At 44.2% G+C, this 12,885-nt stretch overlaps 1 protein-coding gene across 1 annotated transcript in view; it reads left to right on the plus strand.

The window, feature by feature from the left end:
* The window catches only part of LOC124595357 (cardioacceleratory peptide receptor-like), a 339,091-nt gene that overhangs the window by 289,970 nt on the left and 36,236 nt on the right, over window positions 1-12,885 (plus strand). The window contains exons 4-5 of the mRNA XM_047134076.1: window positions 840-935; window positions 4,118-4,306. Of these exons, the coding sequence (XP_046990032.1) occupies window positions 840-935; window positions 4,118-4,306 (285 nt within the window). The remainder of the gene's footprint in view (window positions 1-839; window positions 936-4,117; window positions 4,307-12,885) is intronic.

The following is a 12,885-nucleotide window of genomic DNA, read 5'->3' on the forward strand; positions in this document are numbered from 1 at the left end:
CCCGGGAACCCGGGCGTAGGAAGCGAGAACGCTACCGCACGACCACGAGATGCGGGCCGGTAGAGTAGAATATAGTGTAGTAGAAACCTTCCGGTTGAACACGTGCTGTGTAAGTTCGACAATACACCTTTGAGAAGTCTTCTCAATGTCCGTCATCTATGGTCAACGGCACTGTACGTAGGACTTTCATATTACCATCACTATCACCATTATCTCTATACAGGGCGTTTGTTTTAACTTGAGACAGCTAAATATCTAGAAAATGATGCATACTGCGAAAAAAGTGTTTTATGTTAAAAGTTACTTTAGTAAAGGGGACATCAATCTATGCTACAACTGGCCACGTCCTAACCAACCTTCGTACGACAAAAAAATAAGTACAGTATACTCCGACCATTGTTTCCCATTCGTAGTAGATGGCGTTGTAATCGACAAATATCAAAGGTGCCTGTTTTTGCCGTTAAGAAGTGACAGCAGTCACGTAGCTGGCGACGATCTTTTTGAGGTGGCTGCCCGAAAAGAACAGATCACAGCCTGCTCTGTGGTCAGTAGTATCGCATAGTTCCCAGAAGACCGACAAGTGTAGCGGCGGTCAGTTAGCGAAGTTATCATCGCTTGTGGTGGAGCCGCTAAAACGATGGCCACAGTCTCCGTCATAGACGCGTAGTCGTCCATTGACAGCAAAGCTATAAGACCGAGCCTGCCAGCAAACTCGTCATTCCATAGTGCTGCGTACCTCTTTTCACGGTATAGCGTATCTCAGACGTTACATCACGTACTTACGGTATTTTATGGCAGTGTGTGAGTGCAGTGTGTGGTGGTGCGCCGTGGTGTTGCAGGGCGGCGCGCGCGGCTGCTGGTGGCGGCGGCGTGGCTGCTGAGCGCCGTCTTCTCGGTGCCCATCGCCGTCCTCTACCACGAGCGGCCCGTCGAGGGTGAGTCCATTCACCACCTACTCAACACACCTCTTCAAGTTACAACATCTCCTGTCACGAAATTTCTCTCTGTACGCTCGTTGGACACTGCCGAAAGCTACATCATATGCTGTGCGCAAGTTCCTGTAACGAGTAACGCTCCTTCTTCGACAACCAGTCACGGTCACCCCACCATGGACACACCTCGTTATGGACCGTACAAGGGTTGGACGAAAATATTGAAACATAGCGGGACATGCATGCTTGAACATAACTGCGCATCCAGAATGAGATTTTCACTCTCCATCGGAGTGTGCGCTGATATAAAACTTCCTGGAAGATTAAAACTGTGTGCCGGACCGGTACCCGAACTCGGGACCTTTGCCTTTCACGGGAAAGTGCTCTACAAACTGAGCTACCCAAGCACGACTCACGCAATATCCTTTCTTTCAGGAGTGCTCGTTCCGCATGGTTCGCAGGAGAGCTTCTGTAAAGTTTGGAAGGTACGAGACGAGATACTGGTAGAAGTGAGGCTGTGAGAACGGGGCGTGAGTCGTGCTTGGGTAGGTCAGATGGTAGAGCACTCGCCCGCGAAAGGCGAACGCTGTCTAATTGTTGGTATTCATGTGGTGGATGCTTCCACGAAAAAGCATCATTCGCTAAATCACAACACCGACGAAAGTATGTGATCTTGACAGACGGCCATTGAAGAGGACTGTGAAGAAAAATAAGGGGACATCAAGAGCAAAAGCCACTGCACAACTGAATATCACATTCACGATCTCTGTCAGAAATAACAAAACACGAAGGAAGCTCCAGAAGCAGGGATCTGCAGGGCGAGAAGAAATTTCGATAGCACCCATCGGTGATGCAGATGTCCATAACAGGAAAACGAGGTGCCGAATCCCTAAAACCTGTGCTATTGACCAATGGAAGTAAGTCATTTGGTCGGTTGAGTCTGGTTTTGCACTGTTTCCAATTTCTAGCTGAGTTTGCATATTACGAAGCACGGTGGAGGGTTAGGTGATCATATGGGCATTCATATCGTGGTATTCCATGGACCCGATTTTTATCCTGCAAGGTCGCATTACTGCCAAGGATTGTCTCACCATTTTGGCTGATCAGATCCATCCCATAGTACAGGATGACAATAATTGAACTATATTAAATAAAACCGTCCTAGCTTCTGAACGGTTTGCGCTAGGACGTTCAAACTGCATGGTTGGTCGCGGACATGATGGGAATTAGTATGTGCAAGATGGTTTGGTTTAGCGACGAAGCCCACTTTCATTTACATGGGTTCGTCAATAAGCAAAATTAGCGCATTAGGGGGACTGAGAATCCGCATTTCGCGTCCGAGAAGTCTCTTCACCCTTAATTGATGATGACTGTGTGGTGTTGAGTGTCGAGTCAAGGAATAATCGGTGCGATATTCCTTGATGGCACGGTGACTACCGAACGGTACATGAAGGTTTTTGAAGATAATTATTCAAAGTGAACCTGATTTCGACAAGATATGGTTCATCCAAGACGGAGCTCGACTCCATCGAAGCAGGAGAGTGTTTGACGTCCTGGATGAGCACTGTAAGGCTGGCTCTGGGATACCCAGAGGCCACTGGCACGGGCGTCGTTTGGTTCTCATATTCTCCGGATATGAACTCATGCTACTCATTTTTGTGGGGATATATTAAAGACAACGTGAACGGCAATAATCCCGAAATCATTGCTGAGCTGAAAACAGCCATTCAAGAGGTCATCGACAGCATCGATGTTCCAGCTCTTCAGCGGATCTTGCAGAATTTCGCTATTTGACTGGGCCACATCATCGCCAATGATGGCACGCATATCGAACATGACATAACCTAAACCGAATATCTCTCGTGACGTTGAATGGGAGAGCTCACGACACACTTCAGCTGGCAAAAGGGCTCCTGTTGTTCAGTTGTGAAAACTTTAAAATGCCTAAGGCCGAAAACCGTCATTTAAAATTTGCTGTACATAGAATCGTGCGAAGACAGCCCTGTGACTTTACGGAAAAACTATAACGCCAACAAGGACAAATTGTCGGTTGTCAGTAAGAGCTACTGTCTCTAGTGTCGTGACAGCAGTTCACGTTTATGGGAGAACTATGTCCACTAAACTTTTAATTGAAGAAGATTAGTGCTACGACAGGGATTAATGGACTTCCTTTATGTCTAGAAAAACCGTGCCAACTAAAATAGCGTGACGGGAATTGCATAAATAGTTCATTTTTAGTACAGTTACTGCTTCTAAACCATGGAAATGGACATAAGATGCTGCAATATTGTAGGAGATAGAAGAATTACGCAACTGACACGTGGATATCTTTAATGTAGAACACCATCTCTATTTTTACACAGTTCTCTATTGCGGAGAGTTTAGACTTTTTGAAGAAAAACGACAAAAGAGTACAAATGGCATCTCTGAAGTCAGCCGTGATGTCTAAAGCTACTTGAACGGGTGCATTGTACGTATCAATGGGTACCATGGGAACACTGAAGTAAAAGTGATCTTTAAGCGACATCAAGTTATTTCGGGTGGCCATGTTAATCCACAGAGCTGCATCTCATTGAAATTATCACCCACAATAATTCTGGAATTTTGGTTTGTTTAATGAGTATGAGGGCAAAACAACAAATTTCACTGAACGACAGAGATCAAGACACACTTAAAACTGGCAAAAAGGCTTCTTTTGTTCAGTTGTCAACACTTTACAATGCCTAAGGCCGAAACCCGTAATGTAAAATGTTTGGTTCAGCTGGACGTGCATGCATTGAAACTAGTACTGGGAGTTACGGATATCATGCGTAGGAAGAAAAATGTCAGACAAAGGAAACAACACAGTAAGTCCTCGCTGGTTTCAACAACAGCCAGACTGTGGCCAGTCTTAGTAGGCAGAACTGTTTCATTGCGTGTAGTGGTGTGACCTTCCACTGATGACCATTCCTTGCCCATATAGTCCAATATCTCGGAGGCTTTAATCTGTTTTTGATGTGAGAATAGGATTCAGACTGTTTTGGCTGCATCCTGCATTGGTCGTAAGAGCTGTATAGCGTTGCTCAACAGCAGTAGCTGTATATTCATAGGACGATGGCCTTACTGTTAGCGCAAGACAAAGCAGTTCCTCCACTACGTACAGCGTTAGATGAGTCGTGCTGAGAGCGGCGTGTCGTGCCCGACAGGTCGGCTGCAGTGCTGGATCGACTTCCCGCAGGCGTGGCAGTGGCAGCTGTACATGACCCTGGTGGCGCTGACGCTGTTCGCGCTGCCCGCCGTCATCATCTCGGCCTGCTACACCGTCATCGTGTCCACCATCTGGAGCAAGGGCCGGCACATGGCGCCGCCGCCCCCGTACACCGACGCCAGGACCGGTAAGCGCACCACTTTTCTGGGCCGTCCTCATCCCAGCACTAGGTGAACAGCCTTCTCCTTAGATTCTACGTCCGGAGTTCTTTTTTTTTTTTTTTTCTTTGTGATTGTGACACTACTATCTTGAATTAGCACTGGGCATGCATTGAGGTAGCCAAAGTTATGAGACAGGTACATGCACATATACAGATGACAGTAGTATCACGTACACAAGGTATAAAAGGGTAGCGCATTGGCGGAGCTGGTATTTGTACTAAGGCGATTCATGTGAAAAAGTGTCGACGTGATTATGACCGCGCGATGGGAAGTAACGGACTCTGAACGTGGAACTGTAGTTGGAGCTAGAAACATCGGACATTCCATTTCGGAAATCGTTAGAGAAATCAATATTCCGAGATTCACCGTATCAAGAACGTGCTGAGTATACCTAATTTCAGACATTACCTCTCGCCATGGACTACGCAACGGCCGACGAACTTCATATTAAGACCGTGAGAAGCGGCGTTTGCATAGAGTTATCAGTGCTAACCGAAAAGCAACACTGTGTGAAACAGTATTAGAAATTAATGTGAAACATACGACGAACGTATCCGTTAGGACAGTGCAGCGAAATTTGGGGTTGATGGGCTGTGGCAGCAGAAGACCAAAGCGTGTGACTTTTCTAACACCACGACGTCGCCTGCAGCGCATCTCTTGGGCTCGTGACAATTTCGGTTGGACTCTGCACGACTGCACGGTAAGAGCTGATGGCAGTGTTCGAGTGTGGTGCAGTCCCCACGAAGCCTTCGACCCAAGTTGTGAACAAGGCACTGTGCAAGTTGGTGGTGGTTCCATAACAGTGTGGGTAGTGTTTACATGGAAGGGACTGGGTCCTCTGATCCAACTGTAATTGACTGGAAATGTTTATGTTCGACTACTTGGAGACCATTTGGAGCCATTTATATACTTCATATTCCCAATCAAGGATGTCATGTCACCTGGGCCACAACTGTTCTCGAATGGACAGTTCGAGCGAGCGATTTGGCCACCCAGATCGCCCGACTTGAGTCCCAGCGTACGTTTATGGGACATACTCGAGAGGTCAGTTCATGTACAAAATCATGCAGGCAACACTTTCGCAGTTATGGACGGCAATAGAGGCAGCATGAATCAATATTTCTGCAGGGGACTTCCAAAGAGTTGTTGAGTCTGTGCCACGTCATGTTGGTGCACCAAGCAGGGAAAAAGGAGGTCCGACACGATATTAGGAGATATCTCATAACTTCTGTCACCTCAGTGTAAATAAAATCTTCTCCATGGCTAGACTTCATTTTGCCAGATGCGGGATCCGAGATTCTGGAATGTAGTTGAGGGTTTCGCGATTTGAGTACCTATTCAACCTTCGCCGACTTTTTATTTCAGAATACCACTGCGAAGTGTTCGTGTGAGTATTTGAAACCTTCAGTTTCCATTTTCTGTTTGTTTTTTAAGTTCTTCTCAGCCACTGTAGCCTCACCTACAGCTGTCTGACTTACGTGGTGTATGCGGAAGAAGGCAGACAGCATCAGAAGTCCGCGACATTCCCGTACATTACGATCTTTTGCCACCTCTGAGTTGACACTTTTTTAACTCCAAATATGTTTGACGAGAGTAATATCTGGCGAATCTGGGAACTAGGATATCGACCAAAATACCAATCATAGTTTGCAACGTTAGTTACTAGCTCTAACGTGAATATCTGTGTAATTACGATGCTGCAGCGTCTGCAGTCAATAATTACGATATTGCAGTGCATGCATGTCATTTCATTCTACAGCTGATGGTAGTCCTTATTCACAATTGCGAATTCATTTGATGTGTTCCGCAACGGCTGTGGTCGCCGCAGCGCCTGTTCCTTTAAACTTGCATGCACGTCCAAAGGAACTTTGCATCGTAATCAGCATAACACAGGCGCTACAGTATCGTAATTATCTGCCGATGCCGCCAAGCGACTTTAAGTACAACGTCTGGCCTATACGGGAATATCCATAATGGATGTACGAGTACAGGTCATAGACGCATGGTTGACGACATATGGAAGTTTGGGTGTAGCCGTGAGTCGTGCACGGATAGCCAAGTGGTAGCCGGCACGGTAGCTCAGCATGTGCGGTCAGAGAGCTATCTCCCCTCTGTAATAAAAAAAAAACTGAGTGAACGGATCAAGAAACAATCTGAACTGGTGTCGTTGGACGTCCACCCCGAACGAGTTCAGCATAAAAAAATAAATTGTAAAGCTACCACCCGCGATAAGAGGGAAATTCGGGTTCGAGTCCCGGTCCAGCACAAATTTTCACTGTCTTCACTCCGTTTTACAGCTGATGGTAGTCCTTATTCGCAATTGTGAATTCATTTCATCTGTATGATTGTTACTGTATTGCTCCACTAATGCAGCAGAATGCAATAGGGACGGAGATGGGTTGCAACACAGTTACTCAAATCCTTTATATCGATACAATGCTCACTTCTAGTTGGTAGTCAACCAGAGACGAATGATGAACTGAAATAAAACTTCGACCAGTTATTTTACTTTTCGTAATCTGTGTCAGCACTAAGTTCATCAATTAAAAACTACTTAAAATCAGATTACTGAATTTGACCTTGGTTTCATAGCCACCTTTTCACCTTTCTGAAACAGAAAGCTGTTAGTATAGCCGTTAGTGACTGGCCAGATATGTTACCGATCAGCTATATTTCTTCAGTATTTGCAAGAAAAAGAGAGGTGTGCCAGTTCCTTCTAAGTACGGTTTTTTCCGCTTTTGCTGAGTCACTCCAGCCCCTCAGCGACAGTGATTTCTTGTGCTCATGTAAGCGACTTCTTAAAATTAATTTATTTTCTGCATATCTAATTGTGTCGTTGGAATAGTTGCTTATTATTTGCGCACATCTCGTCGTCACTGTGGTCCTTGATCAGCAACAGGACGTGAACGTTTCATTTGAGAAGCTTGACCGACGGTAAGGTATTCACCTAAGGGTTGCTTCACAATTCACCATTCGACATGCTACACATCCTTGCACTGGTGTATACTGATGGACGACGTCCTAGGGTCAACGTATCGTCTGCTATGGATCAGCATATGTGACGATGAACGATGTGCACAGGATTACTTATATAGTTCACAGCATTGTGCCCTGCAGGTAATTTTGTCGTAGATTAGCACCTATTACGCATTTCAGAGTGGCTTATTGGATGAGTCATGGATCCAATCATACTGCTGTGTACTAGTGACTTCCTAAGATACTAAGGATGGCAACAGGAGAATACAAGATAGCCATGGCCATAACCATTTTAATAGTCACCAACCGCTGGGTTATCACATGTTCTCCTCTGGTAAATTCGCTTTAATAAGCGAGTGTCTCTTTTTGATGGCCAGCTACACTGAAGTGCCAAAGAAACTGGTACAGGCACGCATATTCAAATACAGAGATCCGTAAACAGGCAGCATATGGCGCTGCGGTCGGCAACGCCTATATATGACAACAAGTGTCTCGCGTAGTTGTTAGATAGGTTACTGCTGCTGCAATGGCAGTTTATCAAGGTTTAAGTGAGTTTCAACGACGCGTTATAGTCGGCTACGAGCGACGGTAAACAGTATCTCCGAGGTAGCGATGCAGAGAGAAATTTCCCGTCTGACCATTTCACGAGTGTAACATGAATATCAGGAATCCGGTAAAACATCAAATCTCTAACATTGCTGCGGCCGGAAAAATATCCTGCAAGAACGGGACCAACGGCAACTGAAGAGAATCGTTCAACGTAACAGAAGTGCAACCCTTCCGCAAATTGCTGCAGCTTCAATGCTGGGTCATCAACAAATATTAGCGTGTGAACCATTCAACGAAACATCATCGGTGTGGGCTTCCGGAGTTGAAGGCCCACTCGAGTACACTTGATGACTGCCCGACACAAAGCTTTACGCCTCTCCTGGGCGCGTCAACGCCGACATTGGACTCTTGATGACTGGAATCATGTTGCCTGGACGGAGGAGTCTCGTTTCAAATTGTATCGAGCGGATGGAGGTATACGGGTATGGAGACAACCTCATGAATGCAGGGGCCCTGCATGTCAGCAGGGGACCGTTCAAGCTGGTGGAGGCTCTGTAATGGTGTGGGGCGTGTGCAGTTGGAGTGACATGGGACCTCTCATACGTCAAGATACATCTCTGACATGTGGCACGTACACGGCAGAACCATAGAACGTGTCACAGAGCCAGCAGGATACGTGCGTGATTCGAAAGGCAGTGGGATAAATTTACCGTACCCCTCTGACCACCAAAATCCCCGGAATTAAACCATATCGAGAACTTTTGGGACCACCAAGATCGGGCTTTCCGCGCCACAGATCCTCGACCAAGGCACCCAGCGCAGCTGACCACTGCACTGGAATCTACATGGCTCTACATCCCTGTCAGCACGTTCCATAACCTGGCTCGCTCTCTTCCAGCACGTCTCGCAACGGTCCTCGCTGCGAAAATTTGTTATTCATGCTTGTGAATTAATGTGACTGAACAGTGTACATAGAGACCCAAAGAGTCGTTTCTTCAATATAGTGGTGGAACTTGAAATTTTCGCCCATTGTTGGAAGGATCCAGATAAACTGCTCGATTGAAGAAACGATTTTCTGATCCATAACTTTTTTAATACTTTACACCGGCTTATACGCGCTGTAACAGTGAAAGCGCTACTACGGTTGCACCGGTCGGTGGGCTCAGCCTAGCGTCAACGAGACCAGCCTGCCAGAGGAGTCCACGCTGTGCTTAGTGTGTTCCTGGGCCGTGCAACAGCACCCCCTGATGGAATACTCGCAGGAAAGAAGTACGCTAATGTGCAAGAACGAAGAAAATGTGTTCAAGACGCGATCTGTGAGATTTTTTTCTATTCTAGTTTTACTTTTGTACACTGGACAAAATTTTATTTTTCTGACTGTTTTGTTTTAACACAGCGACGCTATCATCTTGATCTATAACATATAGAGGAAGACACTTCCTAGTAGACTTGCCCACTCTCTTTAATAATCCCTGCCTGCGTGGTAGTGTGTACTTGCATTAGTGACTCATGGAAGCTGAACACTGCGCCTGATGTTTGCTCCCCAACTACAATATGTATTATTATTATTTCTACCATTATCACTATTGCTATTACTATTATTATTAGGTGCGATTAGACTCTCTTGGAGTATGCGAAGGTATTATTTTCCAATCTTCGGAATTTCCAAGCATCTCTCCTTTTTTTTCTCCGTGGATTCTCTTTCTTTCTCCAGTGCACTTTGTACCTTGCCTGATGGTGGTATCATTCTCTGGCAGTACTACGTTCCATTTGCTAGTTTATAGTCGCGCTTTCTGTTTAGTAAGCTGTTAATACTATTTGACATGAAAATAAAAGTCGGAAGAGGGAAAGAGAGGCCATAATGATGCGATGAATGACGAAAATCGGCTAAACCTGTGTTCTACGCCTATCTCTAACACAAAGATGCCTGACCATGGAAAGATGGTTAATCAATTTTGTGCGTCAGAATTAACTTCGCAATAAAATGACGCTTTTAACTGGCATCTGGCTTTCGTTTTCTGCAAAGTGCTATGAGCACTTAAGGCTGCGACAATGGCGGCCGATCCATTGCATCGTCGTGTTAATACGACCAACAACGAATATTTGCTAAAAAGCATTAAAAATATTAAATGAGGACAAGAAGTAAATTAAATAATACAAATGAATAAAGTAAATATTCATATTGTATCCCACCTCAGCTTATCTAACATTGTAAGAAACAACCTTTTATCACATCCGTTCTCTGAGAGGGCTAGGACAAAGAAAAAAGTGTAAAAGGTAGGAGTGAGACACTAGCATTTTTCATAAAACAAAGTTATATCATAAATTAGTCACAGAACATCTTTGGGAGTGGAGAACTGTGATACTAACCGTGAGAGTACATGTTATTATCCTTTTTTTGTTTGTTGTCTGTATAGGTTTCTCTTGAAAAGTCTGATGAACTTCTAGAGCTCTTTCTAAATGATTTTTGTCCTACTGGAAGCAGGGTATGGTTTTTGATTGTTCTTTGCACGTCGTAGTTTTGTGACTGAGTCTTGTGAGAATCTTTGAATATGCCCATAAAATTTTGCTATCTTCGTTTTTTGATGTCTGCCGCGAGATTCGATAGTTTTTCTGATTTTTCAGGACTGGATTCCGTATCCATCTTCTCTTCTTTTCGAACCGAATATCTTTTTTAGAATATTGCTTTCTTCTTGTAGGATACCATACCTTCCAGATGACTTTTTATGTGCAGAGCAAGCACTTCGCTATCATACAAGAATTTGCATGTTTTTGTATTATTTTAAGAGGTGTGAGGATGTTCTACAAAGAACGAAATCGATAATCATCATTAACAAAACTCATCGAACTACAACAAAAATTATTAGGAAACAATTGTCAAAGATATATATTTCTACTTATATTTCTACTTGATGTCATGGCAAGTTTCCATAAACAACGATAATGCTCTCGTTATTAAAAACGAGGTGCTAAATAACTTCATTTCAGAGTGACTGTATAGGAATTATTATTCAGAGATGGGCAATAGCACAAAAAGACGTAAAAAATATTTGGCTCGCATCAGTAAGCAGTGGAGACAGAATGGTGCATGAAATATGTAATGTGTAAAAACCAGTCTTTCATTTCCTATTGTAAGCCAGTAAGGTAAGAAGGTAAAGTTCCGCGTTCTGTCCCTAGAGGCCCAATCGGGCTCCACCGACCGCCGCGTCGTCCTCTGCCAATGGCATCATCAAATGCGATATGGGGGACATGTGGTCAGTATATACCTCTTTCCAGTTGTTGGCGGTTTTCTTAACGTTGCAACCGGTACTAATTGGTCAAGTAGCTCACAAGTATGTCTCATGATGCTGAATGCACCCTGTACCAGCCCTCATACCAAGGAAAATATCTGTCCTTCCCAGGCCAATAAGCCGCGCCAATCATTCAGCTACGGACGTGGACGTGTGGTTTAAATAAACTGGTATATGTTGGGGAGAAGACAGGGACTATGATAGTTGTTGCCGATATTTATTCTTATAGAGGTGGTCTGATGCAAAGAATAAAGATTAAATCTATGAAGGCGCTTGAATGTTGAAGAGAATTATGCACAAAAGGCTGCCATTGGGGCAGATATGAGTGATTCTTCCTGATTATCCGGACGGTAGTTGTTTGCCGAATTTGTGGGTGTGTAAAGGAAAGATCGGCAAAAAACAGGTTCTAGAGGTTTGAGACTCGGACATTATGATGATGGTGGTATTAAAAAGGCGACGCAGAGGGTTGTCACCGTTATCAGAGCATCAGCCACAGAAGTGTTGCTACAAGTGGCACTAATAGGAGTCACTTAGGAACGAAATAAATAGGAAGTGCAGGGCAGCTAAGGTAAAATGGCTGCATGAGAAATGTGAAGAAATCGAAAAAAAATTGATTGTCGAAATATAGCGTATAGAAAAGTCAAAATTATAAGCATGGGCGATAACATAAAGAGTTCAATGGGAATTCGACCGGTGAGTGCAGAGGAGACAGCAGAGAGTTGTAAGGGTAGATTGAAGAACTCTATGAGGGGGAAGAAGTGTCTCATGAGATGACAGAAGAAGAAACAAGAGTCGAGAAGGACGAGATAGGGGTCCAGTATTAAAACCATAATTTAAAAGAATTTTGAACGACTCAAGATCAAATAATGCAGAAGGAATAAACAACATTTAATCGAAATTTCACAAAGTGGCAAGAAAACGACTATTCACGTTGGTGTGTAGAGACTGGCAATATACCGCCAGATTTGCGGAAAAACATCATCCACACAATTCCAAAGATAACAAGAGCCGACAAGTCCGAGAATTACAGTAAGCTTAACAGCGCATGCATTCAGGTTGCTGATAAGTATAATACACATAAGAGCGGAAAAAATTGAGCATCTTTTAGATGACGAGCAGTTTGGCTTTGGGAAAGGTTGAAGCACTAGAGAGGCAACTCTGACGTTGCGGTTGATAATGACAGCAAGGCTGATAAAAAATCTAGACACGTTGATAGGATTTGTCGACGTGGATAACGCTTTCGACAACGCAAAATGGTGCAAGCCGTTCGAAATTCTGTGAAAAATAGGGGTAAGCTATAAGAAAAGATGGGTAATATACAATATATACAAGAACAAAGAGGGAACAATAAGACTAGAAGACCAAGGACGATGCGCTTGGATTAAAAAGGCGTAGTCTTTCGTCTCTACTCTTCAATGTAAACATCGAAGAAGCAATGATGGAAATAAAAGAAGGATTCAAGATTGCGATTAAGATTCAGTGTGACACGATATCAATGATAGGATTCGGTGATGATTTCTTTATCCTCAGGGAAAAAATGGAATGAACAGTGTAATGAGTACAGAATATGGATTGAGAGTAAATCGAAGCAAGACAAAAGTAATGGGAATAATTACAAGAGCCAAGAGGGAGCAATAAGACTAGAAGACCAAGGTCGATGCGCCTGGATTAAACCGGCACCGGCCGGAATGGCCGAGCGGTTCTAGGTACTTCAGTCTGGAATGGGAGAA

Source organism: Schistocerca americana, chromosome 2 (assembly GCF_021461395.2).
Source record: "Schistocerca americana isolate TAMUIC-IGC-003095 chromosome 2, iqSchAmer2.1, whole genome shotgun sequence".
Lineage (NCBI taxonomy): Eukaryota > Metazoa > Arthropoda > Insecta > Orthoptera > Acrididae > Schistocerca > Schistocerca americana.